The 27,028-nt window shown below is 37.3% G+C and overlaps 1 protein-coding gene across 1 annotated transcript; it reads left to right on the top strand.

The window, feature by feature from the left end:
- The first annotated feature begins 811 nt into the window (after positions 1 to 811).
- Positions 812 to 20,348, top strand: LOC131855681 (serine/arginine repetitive matrix protein 2-like). The gene is made up of 12 exons (XM_059206980.1): positions 812 to 979; positions 1,346 to 1,631; positions 2,518 to 2,583; positions 3,015 to 3,250; positions 3,287 to 3,374; positions 3,550 to 3,833; positions 4,267 to 7,133; positions 8,090 to 9,395; positions 9,974 to 10,058; positions 17,705 to 17,815; positions 18,914 to 18,981; positions 19,779 to 20,348. Exons 1-11 carry the CDS (start codon positions 812 to 814, stop codon positions 18,931 to 18,933), a joined length of 5,517 nt encoding a protein of 1,838 aa, XP_059062963.1. The 3' UTR covers positions 18,934 to 18,981; positions 19,779 to 20,348.
- The last annotated feature ends 6,680 nt before the right edge of the window (positions 20,349 to 27,028 follow it).

The following is a 27,028-nucleotide window of genomic DNA, read 5'->3' as shown; positions in this document are numbered from 1 at the left end:
TTTAATGTGATTTATTTTTAAATATCAGTTTGTCGCTATTACTATTTTTTGTGTTTGAATTGAGTATGATTTTATTATTATTTTGTGTTGAAACGTGATTTCTGATAAAGTTGTTTAGGTGAGTTGTGTAGTTTGTAAGAGCTTAGTTTCCGTTGTTGTTATTGTACACATGCATTTTTTGTATTGCATTTTGTATGTAATAATTTGATCTACTGGTTTTTGAAAGTGGTTTGGAATAGTAATTGTCGAATTGACATTTTAGATAAGGTAACCTCAAAACAGGCATCAGTGGCGGGAAAAAATATCACAACATCCGTAGTGTAGTATAAAACAAACGCGATCTTCTATAATGTAAAAAATATTGCCGTGAATACGAAATTACCGTGGATTTCTACAATTGCACCCCTACTTATATAATTAACTACATATATTTTCTTACAAGGTATAATAATAGTATAAGTAATAATAATAGTAATCGTACAATAAAGTTCATTTATAGAAGCGCCCTATAATTGTCCATAGTGCCAATGCTATGACTCTGGTCCATTCAGACCTACTAGGTTATGTTATTGAGTTTCCTTGTCCCGCTTTAACTATCAAATCGTTGAAATAGCTAATCTTTCAATTTCTTAATATCTCAAATTTACCATGTAGCAAGCAAATAAATAAATTATTATTATTATTATTATTTATACTATTGTCGCATTGTCTCAGCTTTTACTGGTTTTTTACCACACTTACGGGCCGAAACCAAGTAAGTGCAGTGTGTGTTAACATTATTATTATTAAAAAGCAACTATTTGTTATAGTGATGTCTGGCGGGCGGCTGGTGGTGCTGGACCGTCAGGGTCGTGATGTGAAGCGGTACCCACTGCCGGAGGGGCTCGCAACGCTGGGCAGCGACCCCGCCTGCAACATCAGAGTGATGCTGCCCTCTGTCTGTCCCCACCATGCTACGGTCGTCGTACATGCTAATCAGGTTATAATAGCTTTTGATTATGTATTTTATTAACATTAATACCATTTGTGGTAGTAAATAATAGAACTGTATTGTTATATTTTTTTGTTATTTTATATCACCATGTCAAAGGTAGGTTCCTATTGTAGATTTGATTAAATTTTATTTATTCTATTAATAAGATAATAATTGAAGCTATCGGTAGTTCCTCGCAAGAGACCAATATTGACTAGCAATCAAGACTCAAGACCATAGAAGACGATTCACTAAGATATTCTTCTTGATAAAAAAAAATGTGGGGTAAAGGGATTTAGGTCCCGATTACCTCGTCCTTCATTGACAAGCTTACGAATATAGCGCATAAAGCGAGCGGCGGTCGGTCGACAGGCGGTGGTGCGCAACGTGAGCACCGGGGAGACGCTGGTGAACGGGCGCGGCGTGAGCGTGGCGGCGCTGCGGCACGGGGACACCATCGCGCTGGGCGGCCGCCGCCTGCGCTGGGAGTACGACAGGCCCGCCGCCGCGCGGCCCGCGCCGCAGCCCGCGCTGCCGCCGCCCGCGGCCCGCAGCGCAGCCCGCGGCCCGCGCCGCCGCACCGCGCCCGCGCCGCCGCCCCCGCGCGACCCCGCGCTCCACCTCGCGCTCGAGATGCGCCACCGCGCCTCCATGCCCGGTGAGCACTGCCACGGGTGCCACTCTTATATGGACTCACCCATCGCTCTTTATACATTTTACATTTTTACATATATATTTCTATTCAGGTATTTTAATGTATATAAAAATATCTTCATTTCTAACATTTTGCAGTAAAGTAAAATGAGACGGTTTCCTCTCTGGAGGTACAGTTCTCTCCCATTGACAGATTCACACAACAAATCTGCTAAAATTTTGCTGAGCAATTAATATGAAAACAAAAAGTCATATTTTAATAATCATTCTGCTATTCAGGGTAGAAGTAAATTTTTTTTTTTTTTACTCCTATCTGCAATCAGTTTCAGAACTATGCGCAGATTTTTTGGATGTGGGATCTATTAATAGAGTGTCCACCCCAGCAGGAGAATCTACTCTTTAAGCATACTGCAAATATTACACAATATCGTCTCTTTTTAGTCGCTTGGGGTAAAGTATTTGTAGTAATTGAGCAGCCAGTTGATTTGGGTGGTTACATAGTCGCTTTTTATATTTGTCTTTACAATTGAGGATCTCCTCCTTTACTGTCACTATGCCAAGTTCCTTGTGAATTTCATTGTTGGTGATGTACCAAGGGACACCCGATACTGTTCTCAATATAATATGTTGGGCCCTTTGAATGATGTCGATATTTGACTTTGATTCACTTCCCCAAAGTTGTAAGCCGTATGTCCATACAAATTTTAGAATGGACTTATAAATCAGTAGTTTATTGTCAATAGACAGTTTTCTATTTCGACCCATAAGTCAGTAAAGTTTTTAAAGCGAATTATTATGCATTCTCTCTTGGTTTTAATATGTTCCCTCTAATTCTTTTCAATTATTTCGTTTATATATTTTTATAACTCAATTAATAATAATAATTTCAGCTAGTGCTGGCGGTAAACAAGTGGCAATTGTACAACCACAACGAAGAGATACTACCGAACTTAATGGTGAGTGATAATACTTGTCAGTGTTATTATTATTCTTACATAGGGGCCGTTCAAGTATTAGGTAACCAGTTTTATTACAATTATTTACCCCGCATCCCCCTTGCCAGCAAAAGTAAGCAAAGCTCTTACCCCCTCCCTCATGATTACGTAAACATTTTCCAATTAATATACATTCATTGGAAATTGTTATTTTTATCAAACACAATGTTGGTTGGCTTTTGCGTAAAAAAAGTAAATAACTACCTATGACGTGATCATCATCTAGACCCCCCATGTCATTCAAAATAAGCAAAGCTAAGATCCCCGCCATAGTGCTTATGTAATACTTGAACGGCCCCATATACTATAGCAAATATAAATGAAGTAAAAATGTTATTAAATATATTTAGAAACAGAGTTACAACAATGTTTAAAAATAATTATAATTGCAGATCAGCACAGTACGCCGCGTTCATACGCACAAACAAACAAAAGACCAAGAATCTCTAACAATGAGTTAGACACTTCTGTCAATTCCGAAAGTGATAAATCCAAGCGTAAATCTAACGCGAGGCCGAGCGCCAAGAGTCCAGTAGCCAACCTGCAGGGCACCACAAAAGCGACGCTTTGGATCGAATCTCGGAAGACGAGTCCAAGAAAAAGTGTGAAGTTACAAACTCCGGTGCCGGTGCTGGCTCCCAGGAGGGTCGTGTCGGCTAAAAAGGCCACTCCATTGCGGATGACTGTGTTGAAGAAAGCGCAGAGCGCCCAGAAGATAAGAGTCACGAAGATCCAAGCCCCATTAAAAATTGGTAAGTCGTTCTGTATTGATAATTTTTGTTTAATGATTTTGATTCAGAGGGTTCTTAAAATTTAAGTACAATCCATTTATCTTTGTATTATGCTATCTGCCTTAGCAATAATTCGAAATATTTAATATTAACATGTTTTTTATTACATTACTCATAAAACAAGTCATGTTTTTAGATCATACAAAGCAAGCAGCTATCATGCTGATGACGGGTCATACACCTAAGAATCTTCCGAGCCCTAAAAATGCAAAGAAAAGTCCCAAGACTCCAACATTACTTGTAAAGAAATCAAGTCCAGTGCGCAAGACTCCGCGCGGCAGTTATAACAGAATATCGAAGGAGACTGCAGGAACACCTAAAAATAGGATGTCAGTAAATAGAAATACTCCAAACAGTACTGTATCATCATCATCAATCAGAAGCAGCAGGCGGACTAGAAATTCTCCAATTGATCAGTCGGTGAGTAATTATTCATGAATAAGATAGTAATAGTAATAATTATGAACACCTATAGACACCTCAGAATAAAACAGACAGTAGTTCAAATTGCACTTAATAACAGTAAATGTGGGTATGTGATTAGAGAAATATAAATAGCTTGTAATGTAACATTTATTTGTAATCTCTCTGAACTAATCAATAGTATTATTTTTATTTGTAAATTATAAATTATTTAAAACAATGTCACCATCCACATCTATTATTTTCTCTAAATCGTAGCAAATTGTTAATCAATATGGTTTTCATTAACAATCATATTCAATTTGGCAAAGTGGCCACTAGGTTTCTACTAAATGTGAATACTAATAGAGGTACTATTAATATGAATATTTTGAAGAAATCTTGGAATTTTATTTTTATTAATAAGTTTTGTTTGCATGTCCTGCGTTAGGTGTTGACCTCGCCATTACTGCCAACTCCTAAAAAGTCTGCACTCAAAGATCCTTCTGCAAAGAAAAGCGTCAGGAAAACAGAATCAATTAAATTTGACTTGAGCAACTTGGAGAACCATAATGAAGATTCAGAAGATGTTTTTATGATTAGTGACACCACATATTCCAAACATGACACGGGTAGTTCTTATGGTGAGGATGACTTGACTTTACGCTACTCTGAAACGCCTAGTATACAATCTCCATCTCCTAGGAAATCTATTCACTCCCGAAGTAGCAAGATTCTCGAAAAGACTTTAGGCACGCCTACCAAAATTTCCACTTCCCGTAATCAGAGTACATTGACCCCTGAGTCGCCGCGCACTAGAAAGTCCTCACGCGGAAGTCTTATACTGCAGAGCGCTCTACGATCAGAAAATTTGGAACCAAGTACCAGATATTCACAGAGAACTACCAAGTCCTTGTCTGATGACAGCTACAACACAACAGTTGCATCTGCATTTAGAACTAAAACACTGAGTCCTCGTTCGCCGAGTCGGAACAATCTAGAATCTTATTCCATCGTAGATCTCGTGTCGGTAGATTCCACACAATCTGTTAACTCTTCCGTGTATGACTCTATTCGGACAACAAACAGTGGTACTTTTGGCACTCCACAAAGTAACGTAAGGAAAACGAGATCTACAATTGATCCAGCATTCTTGAGCTCAAGTACACCGTATGTTGAGAAACCTAAGCGAACGTCGACTTCAAGGTCCCAATCCAGTCCTAATATATCCCGAAGTCAATCCAAAAATGATTCTCAGTCTTCAACAAGAAGCAATCGAAGGTCGAAATCACTAACAACGCCGGAAAACGCCCAAACGTCTATCCCAGTTAACAGCACAAGAATCTCTCGGGCCTCGCGAAGTCGGTCACGTATTAACGACAGTGATTTTCTTATATCCTCTGAAGATGGCACTGAAATGGAGGACGTGTCGCCTAAATCATCGAAAAGATTGAGTAGGCCTAACAAATCTCAATTGTTTAGCCCAGCTGACAAAAGTACAAGGAAAAGTACTACGAACGTATCGACTCGCAGAAGCACTAAACACAGTGAAGGTACAAGTACGCCTGAAAACAGAAATAGCCCTGAAGAAGCTGGAACTCCGGTATTGAGTATACAAAGTTTGTTGGATTCTAGTCAAAGTTCTTTGGCGTCGCAAAGGTCTCCCAAATCGAGGAAGAAAGGTCGTTCGTCAATCATTGTTAAAAGAAAGACTATTGGCGTCATACCTTCTGGGCGAAAAAGAGGCCGTCCCGCTCCTCTATCTAAATCATTGAGCTTTGGTTCCAGAAAACTTCGTACTCGTTTAAGTAAGGACTCGTTAGCAAATTCATACGATAAATACGAAGGTCCTGTAAACGAGGAAATAGTAACACCAAAAAGTGGCGTGAAATTAATACAGGAAGCTGTCAAAAACAAACATTCTACTGCCAAAAAGCCACAGTCCAAACGATCTATAATAGATGATCTGAACGCTTCTGATATTGTGAAACAATTATTCAACAGTCCTGTTAAAAGGAAATTGTCACAGAGTATGTCAGAGTTTTCAAGGAAACAGCTCTTTGATGATGATGACGATATTGTTATAGTTAAGCGCCCGACGCGTAACACAGTCGCTATAACGGGACGGACGCCAGATAACTCCTTATTGGAACAGACGGGAAGTTATTCCCCTGAAGTATTTGTTAGTCCGTTGGGTACTCCCAACAATAGCCCTAACTTGACTGGCATAAAACGTTTATTCCGTAAGCAAACCCCTGACAATGATTTACGGAACGTCAGTGGTGTCAAAAACTTGTTACGAACACCACGAACCAGACAATCGGTCAAGAATGATTTGTCCCAAGTTACAGGTGTAAAAAGAGTATTCGCTAAGTCGCCTAAAAATCGTTTGAGCGACGTTGCAGTGAAAAGAGTATTTGCAGCATCCCCTAAAAATGACTTAGGACGCGTGTCTGGTGTGAAATCTTTGTTCCAATCGCAAAGGAAGAACAAATCGCCGAGAAATGATTTGTCTGATGTTCGAGGCGTGAAAAAATTATTTAGCAGGAATAGTCCTGCTAATAATTTGACGAACGTTTCGGGCGTTAAAGGAGCCCTGCAGAAAAAATCACCTAAGAACGATTTGACCGATGTGAGAGGAGTGCGCGGTATATTCCGCCAGCGGCGGCAGCAGCGAGACGACTTGAACGACGTCAGCGGCGTAGAGGAGCTGTTTAATTTGTCAAATAACTCTCGTAAAGATGCAGACAGTCTGTTCGATCGTTTAGTTGGTAAGCCACAAATAAAGGCTGTATACTCTAAAACATTTATAAAGAAAGATTCCAAGGCAAAATCACGCAAATCTGCTGCTAAATCACTGCACTTGTCTATGGATGCGATAACCAATAATGTTGAGGAGTGGTTGCAGCAAGAGTTGCAAAATCGACTGTATAAAGATAAAACACCTGCTAGTAACGTTACAAAATCAAATTTAACTCGCGAGTTGCAGAAATTAGCGACAGATACCGTGGAAGGCAATTCTCCTTTCCGCCAGTCTAGAGTACGCAATAGTACGATTACAAAAAGCGTGACCACACAGGCGTCGGATCGCAAGAAATCCGCATCGGAATTATACAGTGCTCATACTTTGCCAATCAAGAAGAGGTCCCTAGTGGAAGTTTCTATAGACAAGACCAGGAATGAGAGCAGGTCAAACGTTTTGCCAATAAAGAAGCGCGTGGTGGTGCATTCGACTCCGGTGAAGGGTCGCAACCTGACGATGAACGCATCTGAGCTCGGCCGCGTGTCACCCATCGCAGCTGTCGAAACTCATGTCACGTAAGTATCATTCCACAGTACGATACAGTATAGCTAAACCAAATATATTTGTTCATATAGGTACTTAAATTTTTTTCATATATTTGCTGAGGCACATTTTTTAAACATGAAATAAACACATCCATCATATAATAATAGTAATTATAGTAAACGGAACAGGAAGTGTTTGTAATATATAATACAGTGGACCCCCGGTAGTCCGACAATCATTTTGCAGGGCAGTGTCGGACTAACGAATTTGTCGGATTATAGAGTACTGCCTAAGACCCCTTATAGTCCGAATTTTTTTACCTTGTAATCCGACAAATTATAGATCCAATGATGATTCTTTAATTCGGATAACCGGGGGTCCTCTGTATGTATATAATATACATACAGTGGACCCCCGGTTATCCGACAAATGTTTTGCAGGGCAGTGTCGGACCATCGTATTTGTCGGATTATAGAGTGCTGCTTAAGGGTCCCCTGCTTATAGTCCGGAATTTTTTACAAAAGAGTATCTTGTAATCCGACAAATTACAGATCCAGTGATAAGATTCTATGTTATATATATATATGTATGTATATGCACTCTGAAGAAGTATATTGTCAAAGTAATATTCAATAACAAATAATAGACATTGTCGGATTACAAGGGGGGCCGGATTACCGCGCGTCCACTGTATATAGATATTATAGTCACTCCAAATTCCTGTTATCCTCTATATATAAGCTCCTCAAGGTACTTGTATTTTGTGTTATGAAAACTTATTATCTCAGTCAAGCATAAATCCCGATTTGCAAAGAAATCTAGTCAAGGGTGATTTTTTTGTATTGGGTTAATTATCTTTTTGCTTTGAAGATTTGAGTAGCTCCACAGAGTACCATTGACGTAGCTTGTGGAACTACAAAAATACTATTGTTACTAAAAATCTATAGTAGTTATAGAATTATAAGTAGTTTTTTTTTATTTCCAGGTCAATTCAGGAACCAGTTATTGTGGGAATAAAGTTACCTAAAGGAAGAAGGACTACGAGAACTAAATTAGTGGAAAGCAACGTAAAAGTTGCTAAATTGTCACCAAAGAAACCTAGAGTTTCCGAAATCATAGTAAAAAGTCCCGGAGTGAGGACAACGAGGGCGCTTAGAGGGAATAAGAACGACAACTCGCAACCTACCCCTAAAAAACAAAGGGTTTCTCTTGTTATTACTAAGAAACAACCGATTCCAATTCCTAAGTCTACAACGCGAAAAGGAAAGATCGGTCAGAAACCTGTACAAGCGTCTCCTAAAGAGAATCCAAAGAAAAGAATAACTCGCCAACAGAAAGACGAAACTGCAACGAGTATAGTGAAAACTCCAAAAAAAACTAGAGCTAAAGTTCAAAAAGCGAGTGTTGTGGTGAGCAAGCCGTCACCACAATTGAAACCACGAGCCGCCAATACTAGGCGCAAGGAAACTAAGGAGGCTAAAGTTGTTTCAAAGACAGCACAGCCAGAAACCAAGCGAAGAATGCGTAACAATGAAGCATCTGTTAGTGACGCCATAGGAAATGTCGAGAATAAAGGTAAACGAAAGAAAGTAGAATCTCCGAAATCATCCAAAGCAGCAGAACCACTACCACGGCAATCCAGAGCCACAAAAGGGCGTCAAACTAATGTTGGAAAGTCTCAACCACAATTGAAAAATAATAAAAAAGTACCAAATAAGCCTAACGCCAAGAAAGCTGAACCGCAGAGTAAAGCTGTAAACACGAGCGCTAAGACTAGAGGCAGGAAAACTGTAGCTATTGTTGAAGTAAAAGAAACTAAAACTCGTGGAAAAAACATTAAATCGGAAGAAATTGCAACCAGTAAGTCTAAAGCCCGTGGGAAAAACGAATCTTTGGAAAAAAATAAATCTCGTGTGAAGAAATCAGAACCGAAACCCGTCGTCACACCAATTAAGAAAGGGCGCGGAGCGAGAAAAGTTAATGCTGACACCACAATCTCTGAAGTTATTACAACTCGTAAAAGAAAAACAACAGTGGAACAAGACCTGCCTAGTAAACTTAGAAAAACTAAGAGCGACGACATAGCACAATCTAAAGCTAAAGGCAATAAAAATGTGGAAAGTAAAACAAGTGGGCGACAGAAGAAAGCAGTAGCGAATACAAGCAAAGATGTTAGTAAAGGAGCAGGTGATGGAGGGAAGAGTAAATCACGGCCTGCAAGGTCCAGGAAGGCTGAGCAAGACGCGTCGGTAACACAAAAACAGGAAGCTAAGCCTACCAGAGGGAGGAAGGTAATGTATATTTTTGTTCTTTGTGTAAATTAATAAAACATTAGTAAATTCTATACATATTATGGGACGCTATATAATGGACGCCTGAAACACCAGAGGGTGTCACGTGCGCGTTGCCGACCCTTAAGAAACCTTAATATACCCTTCATCAAAAACCCCATGCTGTAGTCTCGTGAGAAAACCTCGGCAGGTAGTTTATTCAGATTTATGTCTATATATATGTCTGCTTGTTTATGTAATAGTATGAGAAGAGATCACTTTCGGTACCCTTCTATAAGTTTGTCTCCACATAATTTAGATTTAATTTTAGTTTAAAACCAGTCTGTATTACGACTCCGCTTTGAGTGTTAATGATAAGACAATGTAACAACCAATTGAATAAACTGAATAGTTTACTAATATTTGAACTCTTGGGAGAGGCCTATGTCCAGCAGTGGGCTGCAGTGGGCTGATGATGATTTGAACTCTACACTCACTATCAAGACACTTCAAAAAAACCTTTGACATACTTAATTTTGAGGCGGAAAGAAGTCTGTGGGACCTGCTAGTTTTATATATAACATTTATTTGTCGTACAGACTGCATCGGTAGTGGACAACGCAACCCAAAGAGGCGGACGTAAAAGAAAATTGGCCGCAGAAACACCAGACAAGTCTCTTAAAGGTAATTACCATATAACCATTGTTATACATATCATTACATAGTATAAAACTAAAGTCGCTGTCGCTGTCTGTCCGTCCCTATGTATGCTTAAATCTTTAAAACAACGCAACGGATTTTGAAGCGTTTTAATAGACAGAGTGATTCTAGAGGAAGGTTTATATATATAATACATGTACAGCTGTGCGAAGCCGGGGCGAGTAGTTAGTTATAGTAACAATATGTAGTCACCATCTTGTTTATTATTATCGTTGTACATGCATATACAAGTATAATAATAAACAAGATGTCACGACTGTAACCAATTACGGTAATCGCTACCAGCGGGTATAAAAAAACCAAATTTTTATTTAATATTATATACTAGAAATAGAAGTATGATAATGGAATGATGCTACAGTCTGTGCTGACGTTTTACGGGGCATCAGTGGAGAAACTCACCTGACCTCATGCTTATCATATCATCCATGATAGGCATGAGGTCAGGTCAGTTTCTCCACCACGACATTCACCTGGAGTTTGTCATAATGGTTTCCAAGAGAAACCGGATGGAAATCAACGTGACTTAGCACATTGTACTAAGTCACGTTGTCACGTTAAGTAAATCAATATTTATATAAAAGAGCAACACATAAGTTTCTTGCTTATTCTTTTTGTGATGAATCTGCATTCCGAATAAGCGGTTGTAGCATTCGCACCAATCCGAAATAGCGGTGGCTTTATGCTACATAGGGACTATTACGTATACGAATAAATCGATGTTCTAAAAAACTCGTTGACAATAGCAAATATAATGCACACACGTACCTTGTTCTGCTAATGCCTTCGATGAACATCCACCTTCGGTAGATCCGGTCTTTGAAGACGTGAGGTGAGGTTGAATGCAGAGATAATTTTCGAAACGATAGACATACACTCGCGCCGTAGTCACAGATACAACTGGGCGTGGTGCATGGCAGCTTGTGCGACTGCTATTGCTATGCGTTGCGAGTAATAAGCATCGATATTGAGGGTATATATAAAAAAAAAAACTAACGATAAAATTAATCTAGAAAGTTCGCGACGAAACATCCCGCCTACCAAAATGCCTATGGTATTTTCTGGTTATTAAAAAAAAAAATGTAACATTGTTAAACAGACATCTTAGAAACGAAATGACGATGAAAGAAACTATAACTATAAATAAAATAAAAATATAAAAAAAAAAAAAGAATAGAAATCTAAAAGACAACGATTTTGGTTAATCCTCTATAGGTAAAGGACATAACTTAACTAGTGGTCGTTGCATTGTATGATTGTTCGCGGTTCGGATTATGGCAATCCGAGCGATTCCGTCGGCTCCTGGCAATAGATTAACAACTCGAGCTAGAGGCCAATGCAATGGAGTACGATTATCGTCTTTGATAATCACCATCGAACCGATACTTAACGGTTTAGAATCTTTGGTCCATTTGGCTCGTTGCGTTAAAGAATTAAGATATTCGTGCTTCCATCTGAACCAAAAATGTTGATGAAAAGATTGTAACAATTGCCATCGATGAAGCCGAGTAACTTTAGTATTTGATAGATCTTCATCAGGAACAGCTGTTAGAGGTTCTAAAGTGAGAAAATGTCCAGGTGTTAAAACTGATAAATCGTTAGGGTCAGAGCTAATGGGACATAGTGGCCGTGAATTCAATACTGATTCAATTTGTATAAAAAGAGTAGATAACTCTTCGAACGTTAAAACTTGATTACCGACCACACGATATAAATGAGATTTGGCTGCCCGAATTTGAATCTCCCACACCCCGCCGAAGTGCGGAGCTGATGGTGGATTGAATTTGAATTCAATTTTTTGTGCACTAGACGCTTGCTCCATTAAAGTTGACAATTGGTTTCTAGCACCAACGAAATTAGTACCACAATCCGCATGTATTACATTACATCTACCACGACGTCCTGTGAAACGACGCAAAGCAGCTACAAAGCCTTCAGTGGAGAGTGTCGACACCACCTCGAGGTGTACCGCTTTAGTGGCCAGACAGATAAACAAGCAGAGATATGCTTTATCTATCTTAGCACCCCGATGAGAACCAAGCTTTATTCTAAAAGGCCCACCAAAATCCACACCGACGACCGAGAAGGGTTTCACTTGGTTAACACGGTAAGATGGAAGATTGCTCATAAAAGGTTGTAGAGGTCGTGGATTAGTTCGGTAACATTGTATACATTTCGCTAATTGACGACGTATGATACGTTTTGCGGAAACGATCCAAAACTGTTGCAGTAATAAAAAATTTGTAGTATTTATACCTGGATGTAAATAGTTACGATGGATAAAATCTATAATCAATGACGTTAACTGATGATTGGATGGTAGAAAAGCAGGGTGTCTTTGTTCATATTCTAAACCAGATCGCGATATTCTTCCGCCCACCCTGAGGATACCTTGATTATCGATAAACGGATTGAGTTTCCGAAACGGTTTAGGTAACGATTTTTGAGATTTAAGGCATAAAATTTCATTAACAAACGATTCATTTTGTACGTGTTTAACAATACGCATTAATGCATTATGTCTTTCGACGTTATTCAGGTAACAATTACGATTGGCCTGATTAGGGTTGCGAGTATTATTGATAAATCGATAAATATAGGTAAAAACGTTAATAAGTTTTGACAATGATGAGAAACGATTTAGCGAGCTATTGATTATATCTTCAGACTTTGTAGGATCAATGATAGTGTTTGACGTTAAAGCAATGGATTTTCGTGTTTCAGTTTCCATAACACTTTTATCTTCATATGTTATTGTAATCGATGAAGGAGGCCAGAATGTGTAATCCTTCGATAACCATGAAGGTCCCGCCCACCATAACTCATTGCCGACAATTTCACTGGGAAACTGTCCACGGGAACATATGTCCGCTGGATTATCTCCAGAGGACACATGGTGCCAACATTCAGCAGGTGTAATATCTTGAATATGACTGACACGGTTAGCTACAAACGTGGCCCAACGAGAAGAATGAGAGCGCAACCAAGAAAGAACGACTGTCGAGTCAGACCAAAAATAGGTAGCATCAATTTTTATATTAATTATGGACGCGTCATGTACGAATTTATATAAGTCCGACAGAAGTACAGCTGCACAGAGTTCCAGTCGAGGTAACGAGGTACGTTTTAAAGGTACTACACGAGCTTTAGAACAGACAAGAAATACATTGATTTTGCCTTTTGAATCAGAAACACGTAGATAAATAACTGCTCCATAAGCCGCCTCTGAACTGTCACAGAAGCCGTGCAGTTCACATGATCTCGCATCAGTACATGTAAATCGCCGTGGAATCTTGAGTGCACCTAACAATGGTAATTGCTCGCGATAGGTATTCCAGGAGTTAACAACTTCAACAGGTGGAGTTTCGTCCCAACTGACGCCGAGAACCCAAAGTTTCTGAATCAAGCATTTAGCTTGGATCGTAACAGGAGAAAGAAAGCCTAAGGGGTCAAAAATACGAGCAAGCTCGCCAAGAATCGAACGTTTGGTACATGGTCGATCTAAAGACTGTATTTCAAAAAGGAAACTGTCAGACGAGGGATCCCATTTGAGACCTAAAACTTTAAAAATGCCACTTTCTGTGTTGTCAAGCGATACGGAACCCATTAAACAATCTTCTTTAGGAATATCCGACAGTAATCGCATATCATTACTTATCCACTTCCTAAGTTGAAAACATCCATGACTAAAAAGAGCAATGAGTTGTGATTTTGCTTCTTGAGCAGCTTCTAGTGATTGAAATCCAGTAGCAACATCGTCAATATAAATATCCGATAAAATGATTTGTTTAGCAAGCGGGTATGAGTTTCCCCAGTCTTTAGCCAACTGTCGTAAAGTACGGCATGCGAGATATGGAGACGAAGCAAGCCCATAAGTGACTGTGTTCAAACGATACTCTTGAAGTGTCTCATTCGGCGTATTTCTCCAAAAAATGCGTTGATAGTCACGGTGGTCAGGGGATATAAGAATTTGTCGATACATTTGTCGAGCGTCAGCCATGAAAACTATTTTATGTTCCCGGAGATGCAAAAGAATTGATACAATATTCGGTTGTAGTTTAGGCCCGATGAGTTGAGTGTCATTCAAGGACCGATGATTTAAATCCTTTGCCGAAGCGTCGAAAACAACTCGAAGACGAGTAGTGGTAGAATCAGGACGTAAAACGCAATGATGAGGGATGTAGTATTTCCTAAACCTACTTCGTTTGCTGGGACAAGTGACATGTGTCCACTATCAATGTAATCGCTCATAAAGTCTGTGTATTGAGAACGCAAGTTGGAATCTCGAGAAAGTCTTCGTTCGATTGCATAAAATCTTCGCAAAGCGAGATTTCGAGAACCTTCAAAAATAGGTTCCGTATTTTCCTTGAAAGGGATGCGAACCATGTATCGTCCAGAGATGTCTCGAGTGTGATCATTAATAAACTTCTTTTCGCATAACTCGTCGTCTGGAGTCAATCTTGAAGAAGACGGTAAGGAATCCAGCTCCCAGAAGCGTTGAACGAGAGAATTTAAATCGATATCTATATTTGGAACTGAATGCAAAAGCGTATGAGATGACAATGAAGTTTTACCTAACAGTAACCACCCAAAAATAGAATTAAACGCCGTAGGTTGATTAACACCACCCTTGAGGTGTTGATCTAGAAGCGAATCTACAAATACGTTCGCAGCAAACAAGATATCGATTGGTCCTGGAATATCGAAACCAGGATCGGCTAACGGCAGCGATTGAATGTGTGACCAATTTGATGTATTCAAATGAGCGATTGGTTGATCACCGCAAATTTTTCGAATCACGTACATGTCAGTATCAAATACAACACGATCGTTAGTAGCTATGGAACACGTGATACCTCCAGTTATAGAAGTTTCTGCTTCTCCCAGTCCAGAAACGCTCACGTTTGAATGACGTGGTTTTAGCTTTAACTGATTCATGGCCGATTCCGTTATGAAATTGCTTTGACTTCCCGTATCGAATAAGGCTCGAAACGATTGCAGATTACCTGAAGCATCTCTAACCTGAACGATTGCAGTTGCCAGTAATACAGTTGTATTTGATTCAGACCTTGAAACCAAAGATGAGATAGGATTTGATTCGATAGTTTTATCGCGATGGAGTAAGGTGTGGTGTTTACGTTTGCAAGTGCGGCACGAGAAAATAGAAGTACAGTTTTTTAATTGATGAGAGGGCTTCAGACAATTAAAGCACCAATGTTTGTCATTGGCAATTTTCATACGTTCCTCAAGTGATTTTTGAAGGAAGTCGGGACATGATGATATAGAATGTGTCTCATTGCAATATGAACATTTTGCATAGTACAAACCGCTTTTGTTGTCAGCGGGTGTGGCATCAGTTGCGGCGATAAGTGTATGTGACACGTTCATCCGTTTGGGCTGAAACTGCATAGGCGTACCGGTTTTGAGAAAAGATTTATTTGTTTGATGCAAGTCCAAAAAATGAGTATCGCGCAGTAATGCTTCGCATTTAGATCGCAAAAACCTTTTGAGCTGATCATATGATGGTAATTCAATGTCAGAGTATTTTTCTTCAAAACTTCGGCGTAGGTCTTTATCTAATTTCGACAAAATGTGATAAACTAGAACGAAATCCCAATGTGCAGTTGGCAAGTCAAGTGTTTTTAAAATACTTAAATTCTCCTCAAACTGATCTAATGATTTTTGAAATTCATAGGCGTTAGTATATTTAAAGTGGATACTGAGAATATCTCTCCAACACGTGAAAGCTAAGGTCCGTTTACACTTATAACGGGCAACAAGTGCTTCATACGCATCCCGATAATATTCGTGAGACATAGGAAAAGTCTTCACTACAGCCAATGCATCGCCGCTCAGAGAAGATATCAAATAATGAAACTTTTCGGTATCCGAAAGAGAAGTAGAATTATGTATCAATGCGTTATATGTATCAATATACTCGGGAAATAATTTAATATTGCCCGAGTAATTCGGGAGGACGAGTTTAGGTAAACGAATATTTGATGATGAGCCTTTTGGGATATGGGACGAGTCATTTTTAGTTAAAGAACGATGTATTGACAACACCTGAAAATATATATCATCAAAAGATTCTTGTATTTCGTTATCATCGATTTCCTCGTCATCCAATAAACGAATAATTACAAAATGAGCGTCTTCGAAGTTTGATGCGATTTGTTTAACTTCCTGATGATATGATAAAAACAAATCAAGCTGAGAATTATCACTTAAAGCCAATTTACCGATTTCCAACGCCTTAGACAACCGTTCATAAGCAATAGTCCGTTTTCTGCGCAATGACGCTAAGTCCTGTACAGTATAATCATTATCGATAGATTTCGATTTCGATTTTTTCAAAGTACCTACTTTACGAGAAGTGTGCTTCGTTAAAAGTGACATGATTATTTGTATTATATAAAAGAGTTAATTAATAAAAAAAAAAAACACGATTTAATTAAACACGATAAAAAATTAAAAAAAAAAAAAAAAAAATTTGTAGTCTCTGTCAACCCCAATCTATTAGGCGTGAATTTAAAATTGTTATAATATCCCAAATAAAACAGTTAATTAATTTGTCCGCTCCGAAATAAAATAAGCGTGATATTATAATATTAATTATAATTAGTTAGCGCCTCGGTCTATCTCTAGAGTATGAGCGTGAATATAAAACGATAAATAATAATTGTAAGATATACTCATACGAAATGATAAGTAAAAAAAAAGAAATTAAATACGATAAATTGTTAGATGAACAATAGAACAAATACCGGTTTTCGTGCTCACACCGCTTTGAAGGTAGGGTGAAGATAGGATAGGTATCGATTAGAAAATAAACACAAATTAATTATCTATTTGTGTAAACACAAAGAACACGGTTTATACCTAACCTGTGCGGTAGTATATACGAGCGTATAAATTGATCACAGGATATTTATATCGATATATATATATTTACTTTTATAGCGATTATATGCCTGTAAGATTAAAACCTACACTTTAACCAGAAAATACCACAACAACCCGAATAGGCGGAATGTCCCGGGTTTCGGCACCAGAAAGATGTAGCATTCGCACCAATCCGAAATAGCGGTGGCTTTATGCTACATAGGGACTATTACGTATACGAATAAATCGATGTTCTAAAAAACTCGTTGACAATAGCAAATATAATGCACACACGTACCTTGTTCTGCTAATGCCTTCGATGAACATCCACCTTCGGTAGATCCGGTCTTTGAAGACGTGAGGTGAGGTTGAATGCAGAGATAATTTTCGAAACGATAGACATACACTCGCGCCGTAGTCACAGATACAACTGGGCGTGGTGCATGGCAGCTTGTGCGACTGCTATTGCTATGCGTTGCGAGTAATAAACATCGATATTGAGGGTATATATAAAAAAAAAAAACTAACGATAAAATTAATCTAGAAAGTTCGCGACGAAACAGCGGTAGAATAAAAAAAACTTGACTATTCAAAAGTGCTTATATTAAGTTTATTATTTAGAAGTAAGATTATTTATATTTCTATTTCTATTGCTAGCAATAGAATAATTAGTTCATCTTACTAACAATTCACATCCAGATTACAATGATTATATATTATTCTAGAATCAAATAAGAAGCAACCGCCGGCGAAGAGGAGCCGCAAGGCGGAAGTAGCCGCCGTCCCCCGCGCGGTGGAAGGGGCGGGGAACACACGCCGAACAAGAGCTACGCAAGGTAATACAAATTCAAAAATCATTTATTCATGTAGGACATTTTAGCTGCCTATGAACCTCAATTTTTTATACTATAATTTTTCCCTACCGTCCAGTTCAGTATATAGATCCAATTGAGAAGCATGCAATAAGTTTATTTTCTCTTTTGTTTTTCATATTTATTTTATTATACCAATTGATAATAATTTTCTATATATTTTATGCCTATATGTTGTATCTATTACTTGTTTTATTATAGTTTTTTTATTATATTACTATTTATGATAATGTAATAGGCCTGATTTGAAGCTGTGGTCTTGTTACATGTGTTAACTATCGTGTGAAACACCATTAATTGAAAATGGTAAAGTCAATAATCATGTTTTTATCTAAGGCACTCAGATAATAGAATAGAAAATCATTTATTCAAATAAACTTACATTGAAGCACTTTTGAATAGTCATTACATTTTTTAATCTACCGCTCGTTCGGAAAGCTGTCTCATCACAAGAAGAACGAGCAAGAAACTTGCGTGTTGAACGAGACAGAGTAACCTGAAGAGTAAGAGTAAACGAAACGGTAGGGGCTTAAATAATCTTTATGACATGGACAAGTAGATTTGACGGATGTACCTCAGTTACGTAGCGGGAGTTTGGAGCGAAAATTTTTTAGGGAGTTTATTATTATAAAAACAAATAAGAGATAGGTAATTGTGAGTATTGTAGGCATTGGAGAGTTTATTAGTCGAGGTTCTCTCCCTGAACCATCGATGGCCAGCATCAGGGCCTAAGTCATCATTATAACTAGTGGTTTTAAAACATGCGTCCTCGCGTGTCTCTGGGCAGTGCTTGAATATCAGTGGTTTGTTGCTTGTATGCAGTAAACAATACACTGAAGTGCTGCCTTTTTGCATATGGGCTATGCACACACACTACGTTACTCATGACGTTTTTTTTTATTAACTGTATTGCGTTTTATCTTATCTGTATATTTGTTGTGTTTTTATTTTTGTTCTTATTATTACAGTGCCTTGTGTGTGTGTGCTTTTAACGAGAATATTTTTTTTATCTATCTATCTATCTATTTATAAAAATTGTTTCTGCAGGGAACAGTAAATCAGGTCGCGGCGGGAAGAGGTAACCCCGTGATGCGGTAACACGGCCAAACGAGTACAAATTTTACAATAAGGTCAGTCATAGATTTCTAATGACAGTTTTTATGTGTAATCTATACACACAGACAGATGCACTATATATGTAACTACTAGCTGCGCCCGCGACTTCGTCTGCGTAAAATGACGATACTTCCATAGAACCTTTCATATTTCCTTTCAACCCCTTGCATCCCTTTTTTCACATTAAAAAGTAGCCTATGTCCTTTGTCAGGGTCTAGACTATCTGTGTACCAAATTTAATTTAAATCGGTTCAATGGTTTTGGCGTGAAAGCGAGACAGACAGACAGACAGAGTTACTTTCGCATTTATATCATAAGTAAGGATAACTATATATATAACCATATAGTAATTTTGTAGCTGTGACGTGGTCGAGTGGAATGAGTAGTCATGCTCACTAAAATGTCCAGACATGTGGCGGCGTGGTGGGCCGGGTCATTGGGCTCCCTAAAATATGGTCGAGCGCAGTGATGGCTGGCTCATCCGTCATACTCGTGAACGAGTGCTGCTAGTAGGGACTGGTCTGCTCTTATCACTACGACGGATTTAATCTTATTATATATTTATATTTGACCCAGAAAATGGAAATAGTGCTGGTTGGTAGTTTGTATTCACACGTTTCGACTTGTAAATGTAAACTTACAAGGATTATTTAAGAGAGCAACACACAAGTGCTCGTTTTTCTTGTGATGAGACAGCTTTCCGAACGTGGTAGATAAAAAACAAATTGTTATGACTTTCTATTCTATTCTATACTTAAGGACTATATAAAAAGTAAAAAAATATACCAAAACTTTTTCCTTTTTGTTCCAGATGTTTCCTGAACAGCTTTATTTTTGGAGAATTTTTAAAGTATTCATAACTAGGATTCTGATGATATTTGACGTTCAGGTGTGATACGGTGTCTTAATGTGTTCTCAATTTTATAGGCAGACCTTTATTTTATATTAATATCTAGTTTTTTTTTATGGATGACGTTGATATTACTTCTTGACATGTGAATTGTACAATGCCTAACAGAACTAACGCAATCTAACAGTGTTCTGCACAGAATACTGATGTATTTTTATTGTACCACGATATTCAGCATTCATGCATACGGCCCATCTGATGATAGATGGCTACCGTAGCCTATGGTCGTGTGAAACACCAGGGATAGACGATCTTGTAGGTCTGGGGTGTAATACACTGCCTCAGCTTCTGATAGTCGTGTGTTAGATCCTTACATGATTGTAATTCATAATTGACCCCCGTTTTGCCATATCAATTAAAATCGCTATTAAAATTAGGGGTTTATTGTAGAAGATTGAAAATTTAGGTTTATATGCATTTTTTAATGAGGAATCATAAAAAAAAGAAAATTTTCAAAAAATAAAAATAATAATTAGGGGTAGTTATCCTTATAGACCTTGTAACCTTATAGAGGAGTTTGAAAAATAGATGTTGGCCGCCTGACACCTACTACGGTAAATCGGTAAAGCCATTTCGGATGAGTTTTGTAACAAACACCGCAACACGAGAATTTTATATACATATAAATTTTATAGGGTAAGATATTCAGGAAAGGAAATTACTGCAATCCGTCTGGTGTTGCATTAACTCAATGGCGACCGGTAATCACTTACATTAGCAACATTACTATCAAAATAGGGTTGCCAAACCCAAATTTAAAAAATAATCCCATTCAGTTTAAAAACAGAACGCAGTAATAGTGTTGCATATAATTATATTAATATGTAGTAAAATTCAAGCAATTAATATAATCAGGTTTTAATAAAAAGTATTTGATAAAATTATACTGTTGACAATCAGTAAATAAGAGGCTATAACTATTCAGGACTTCCCAGGACTTCTAGGACATGTCCTGGGAAAACAGGACGGTTGGCAACTCTATATTATAAGAATATAAATAGTTGAAGTATAAACCTTTTAAGCAATTTACTTACAATTTGCAATTTACTTACATCAGAAGTATAATCTGTACTTAACTTTCTACATTGAGAGTAAGCATTACGTTTTGTTACGCGTTGTATAAAATATAACTATACTATATGCACTGTAGCACGGTGCGGCTGACAGTCGCCTGTATTTGTAGACTGGAACATTCTGGCTGGGTTAAAATTAAGTTGCTACAGTTATTAATGATTTAATATATTACAAATGTGGTACAGCTGAAATACTAAGTCATAATTTGTAAATCGCGGCTACTTTCAAGAGTGAAACGTTACTGAAACTGTCACCGGCACCATTCTACAGCGCATATGGTATAGAGAAATGTTTTTTTTATCGTGTGAAAAATCTTCAAATGACAATCATCCTGTCAGAGGGGTGACGAGGGGGTGTATGTGATTCTTACCAAAAAAACCACACGGTGTACTTATAGGCACCATTGTCGGAGACGAGTTACCATACAACCGTGACTCCGCCGTCAGAAAAATAGTACTATACTCTGTTTTTTTATCTCGGAGATAAATTTGGCATTATCTGTTGCCAGTTTTTTTGCGATTCTTAAATAGTGTTGAGGCAAAATCGGTAATTAATATTAATTAGCGATTTGTATCAGTTAACACTAAAATATGGCGGTTTATTTAACAGGTATTGACACAAAATTAATAACGTTTTGGTTAATGTATTCATAAATGTTCACTACATTTGGCACGAGCTGACTGGAGTAACAGCGATGTCAATGTGGTGTGGTGACAGCAGTTTTTTCATCTACCGTCACTAGATTGTTCAACGAAAGTTCGCGACACACAGCACTCGCAGTGTGCGGATACCGTGATTGCTGTGTTTCTCGAACTTTCGTTGAATAATCTAGTGACATCGCTGTTATTCCAGTCAGCTCGTGACCACGGCTAGTGCAACCTAGTCGAGAAAGGTAAATACCTATATTTGCCATAAAATGAGTTCGTGTTAAGACCCGGTTAATAATATAAATAATGAACAGTCTGTGTCCATGGAATCTTCATTATTACTTATAGTTACGTGTAGAGCGACCTCGGGGGCGGTACCCCGAGGTCCTCCGGTGGGTCCATATATAATAAAATACAGAAACTTACCTAATTTTGTTGCTACTAATAAACTAATGAATAATAGATAAATGTAATGAAAAATACACTATTTACAATTTATCTGATCAATATTCAAATATTAATAATTTAATACTCCAAAAATACGACCGCCAAACTTTGTGTTTCCCGCCCTTTTTTGAATACAGACTATACCATGACCTCATTAATCGTCATTTTATTATAATGTTGCCAAAATTATAAGTAGGTATAATTCTTAATCAATTTAAAATTTAGTTTTAATTATTTTATATTGTAGTTTTAGCAAATAGTTGCATATTTCTTTATTATAGTTAAGGCATTAACAGCATTTCCCTGGTTGGCTTTTTAATTCTAAATTAGTATTGATAATACGGGGTTTTTTTTTTATTTAATTATGTAATTTGCTTGCTCACAATTCTCATTTAAAACAGATTAAAATCTATTTTTGTGATCATATACAGACATGCTATAAAGTCTATGGTTTATATAAAATCGTAATCACATTTCATTCAATTGCAATTGAGAGTTACTGACATAACTACTGATATAGGGGGCATCTAGAAATTTCGTCACTCGTGAAGAGGTGGGTAGGACTTTTTTTATTTATGTTTTACGGCTCTGAGTACAAGTCCTTTAGAATCCAACCTTAACAAGTTCACAACTCGAACATTAAACACTACGACATTTACTATTAACAGAAGTATGAAATATTACCGAAAAACAAAAATGTATTTGCACAGTATGCGATGTCCACTAGAGGGGGTTTGTTACAAATATTAGACAGGTGTGACAAGAACAAGACAGCGGAGTCAAAAAATCATGGAAGTTGTGTGGCTTGATTAATGGAAGCCCCTATGGAAATAGATGGTGTGTAGGTACTACTAGTTAGGGATGACCGATATTAAAAAAACATTGTTCTATAAATATTGATGTACGATAACTGTCGTGTCGCTAAATGTCGATAATTTAGATATCAGTGTCATTGTATTTTTAGGCTGCAAGTCTTTTGACTTGCTTTTTACACTTATGTTAAACCTGTAGTTGTGATAAGTCTTGAGATCTGGTTGAAACTTGCTGCTATGTGATGGAACGGCAATTCATAAAATGCTAAGAACTTGTCTCTCTCTCCTCGAAGAAACGTCGATGTTTACTAAACATCGATAAATCTCGGGCATCCCTATTCCACGCATGAAAACTTAGCAAGCTCTTATATTTTAGTCGTATGTATATGTTTAATTTCGCTTTTGTGTTCATAAAGATGACACCAAGTCTTTCTAAAACGCAGTGCTGTGTATTCAGAATAAAGAATAATTAGTTGTTACATAAAATATGTTTAAATTTAAAGCAATAATAAGAACAGCATTACATATGTTATTTTAGTGCTGGAAGAAGTTTGATATCGATATATATATTGTGTAGGATCTAGTTTAGTACTGACACGTAGTTTTTACATGAAGTGTAAGTTTGTGGAACACACTTTCGTGCTACCGTTTACTGCTGCAGGAGTGCTCTTAATATGTCTAATATTAATAAGTGGTATAAAGTGATACAACCACTAAAATTAAGAAGTGAATTGCATATATTTTCAATGAAATATTGATAGAAGATTATAAATTTTATATATTAAATATCAGGTACACTGTGAAACGATATGTTTCACAGAATTGTATTGTTGGTGGTATTGCTTTAGTACTGCGTTTCTATTTTAGTTTGTATTGTTTTACAATTTGGAATGTTCTTTAGTTGTATTGTGGAAAGTAATTATGGTGCTGACATAACGCACATAAAATTATATAGGCAATAATAGTATATTACGATATAAGTGTGTTAAGTTGGATTTATAGCTGTCTGATATGTCCAGTGGCGTAGCTACCTGAGGGCTAGGCGGGGCAGTGTCCCGGGGCTCTCAGGGAGCCCTCGAACCCTTACCAGGAAATTTAGATCGACCTGAACTTTTCAAAATTTCTCCCATTTTCAAAATAAATATGACAGGTTGAAACCCGACTATAATCGTGGCAAAGTTGAGAGAAATTCGAAAGTTATATCTTCGAATTTACTCTAAAATCTTTGTGAGTTGGCAGTGTTGTTAATTTGACGGATAGCGATATGTGCGTTTTCATAAAACTGTAATGTGTGTGGGTTGCTGAGCAGTGGGGCCATGTTTTTGGTTTTGCCCCAGGCCCTTGGTTACCTAACTACGCCACTGGATGTGTCGTAATATGACGTGTCAGAACGGTATCCGTTCAGTACATTTAGTATGGTAACGTTCACACTAGTAATGCGTAATGTGTTGTGATGGCTTCTGTTGTTCATCAGAAGCCATTGATCCCAGTAGACTCAGAGCAGAGGGGTGTGGGAACGGGGCGTCAAGACTCGTCAGACAAATGTACACAAACCTGTGTTGTGTTATGACGAGTTAGAGTTACATATTTCCTAGAGCTACGACGGTATTTATTGAAAATAGCATCAGAAGGCCTCAGAACATGACATATAAATGTGAAAAGATCATCAACTAGTCATCACGTCACGACACATCAGACAAATATAAATCCATCTTCATGATAATTATAACACACGAGGCGCAATTTCAGCTCGACCCGAGGTCGAGGGCGTAATAGAGCTGAGTGTGCTAAATACGCACGTATATCGCACGATGTTTTTCAACACACTTGATTGTAAATAAACTCAACCATAAAACGTCGGCGACGTAAAGACGTCGGCGAAATTAGGTTTCGCGATGCCTTTTTTTCAGTCAAGAAAACGTTAAATTACAGAAACAGAATTATAGTTAAACTAATGTATGAGTGAAAGAGATTTATTGCTAATCAAATGATAATAAAAATTACACAAATAGAAATAAAAATAGATGAACTTGTAGGCTTTTGGCCTCACTGAACTTTTCAGGATTATGTCATAGCTAACACTACCCGCTGTATCAGCTTCAATTGATAGAACTGATAACGCAGTTTTCTCTTGACTCATCGTGCTTCTCAAGTAGGTCGTAATAAATTTTAACTTTGAGATGCTTCTCTCAGCGGAAGCTGTACTCACGGGAACTGTGAGAGTGATTCTAATTGTTATATAAACATTTGGATATATTTAAATTCCGTAAAGTACTGATGACTCTCTTAATTCGAGCAAATGTATGTAAATAAATAAAACTGAATAACTAAATTTTAAATAATTAAAAACTTTCCTAGGCCCAAGGGGGGCCTCAAGCGTGAGGTCGCTTAGTCGCCGCCACAGACCTTAAAATGGATGCACACTGTTGCTTTATCACTGTTTTACTTTTGTAAATCAAAAGTTATAGCCGCGCGGCTGTCTCTTCAAAATTTGATAAAACTAAAGGAAAATAATGCGAGGTCGCTTGCAGTATCTGCCTGCCACAGACCTTAAAATTGATATGATGATGATGATTGATGAATAAAAACGATCGCTCCTAAGAATATCCTTCAATTCTTGTCCCTGACGGGTCTAGGTAGCGAACTCTGAAAAGGGCGAGCACAATAGATCTATGTAAGGTCGCAGTGCTACAGGTGCTACACATCTGACAATAGCCCAAACAATCCAATTAAAAAAAATAAATGCGGTTATGGAATATAACTTCTCTATTCGCTATAACGCACACGTGTTTTAAGACCTGCTTTATATATCGGTGATTCGATTCACTTTACGAGCAAGTGTGTTGAAAAATTGTTTAATATTAAACATTTATTGAAAATACAAAATGGGAACAATGTTGTATAACAATTTTTATGTTCTAGATTTAATTAGATATATAAATTATGATTCAGATTCGAATAAAGAATATTATTGTATTAATGGTTTTAAAATAAAATTTGTGAAACACAATATTAATGTTTTATTTTATCTCATTATGTGGCGTCTTCAGTTTGTCATTTTTTACTCTCATTTTACTACTACTCTCATTTTTTAATTTTTTAAGCTCTCCCGCTGTTTATTTTACTTTTCTTATTATTATATCCCATCAAAAACATAAATGTGAAATGATAGCCGAGTTTAATATTATGATATATGCCTTGATTGTTGACTTCTACGACAAAAGATCTAAATGGGTGCCAAGTTCAATGATCTGTTCTGAAATGTATTTATAACAATATAAAATATAAGTTTTTCTTATAACTTAGGATAATATACTGTAGCCTAAGGTCTAACTTGGCCAGTTCTCATATATCAATTATTACTTTCGATTGCTAATTACTACTAATAATAAAATAGGAACCGACAAGTAACATGTTTAGAACTTGCGAAGGCTACAGTATATATATTATCCTAAGTTATAAGAAATAATATTATATATTGTTATAAATACATTTCAGGATAGACCATTGTACTTAAAACTCGGCTTTGACACGCAACCGCGAGTCTAGTTTTATTACTAGCTTTACTCGCGACTTCGTCCGCGTGGTATTTAACTTTATTTTTTTACCCTAAGTTACTCCTTATTACATAAGCTACCTGCCAAAAAAATCCCGTCAAAATAGGAATATATTTCAGAGATTAGCCAGAACAAACAGACAGACGAAAATTGTAGATAATGTTATTTTGGTGTTTATATTCATATGCATGTAGTAAAAAATGGTTTTTTCAATATTACAAACAGACACTCCAATTTTATTTATATGTACAGATAGCCTTTACATACATATAAAGAAACAAAACTTAAACACGAAAGAAATGTTCTAGTATTTGCTTCTTTTATAATTTCTGCAGATCTGTTTGCCATTCGGCAAAGGTCTCCAATCGTTTCCATTCTCCTCTTTCTTGAGCCACTCTGTTCCACATGAACACCTGCCACTACCCTAATATCACTCCATTTTGTGTGGGTCTAACTATTTTTTTTATTCATTTTACTGACTAGGACACAATAAAAGGTATGGTTTATATAATATAGTATTTATTGGGCATACTTTATATTTACATCACAGTACAGTTTTATAAAAGCATAAAATATAGTATGTGTAAGTAGTATCGGCTATCATATGATATGGA

This window comes from Achroia grisella, unplaced genomic scaffold (assembly GCF_030625045.1).
Source record: "Achroia grisella isolate CSIRO2021 unplaced genomic scaffold, CSIRO_AGI_Agris_v1 utg1462, whole genome shotgun sequence".
Classification (NCBI taxonomy): Eukaryota; Metazoa; Arthropoda; class Insecta; order Lepidoptera; family Pyralidae; genus Achroia; species Achroia grisella.
The sequence above is the reverse complement of the archived record's forward strand: the minus strand, read 5'-3'. Positions and strand labels throughout refer to the sequence as shown.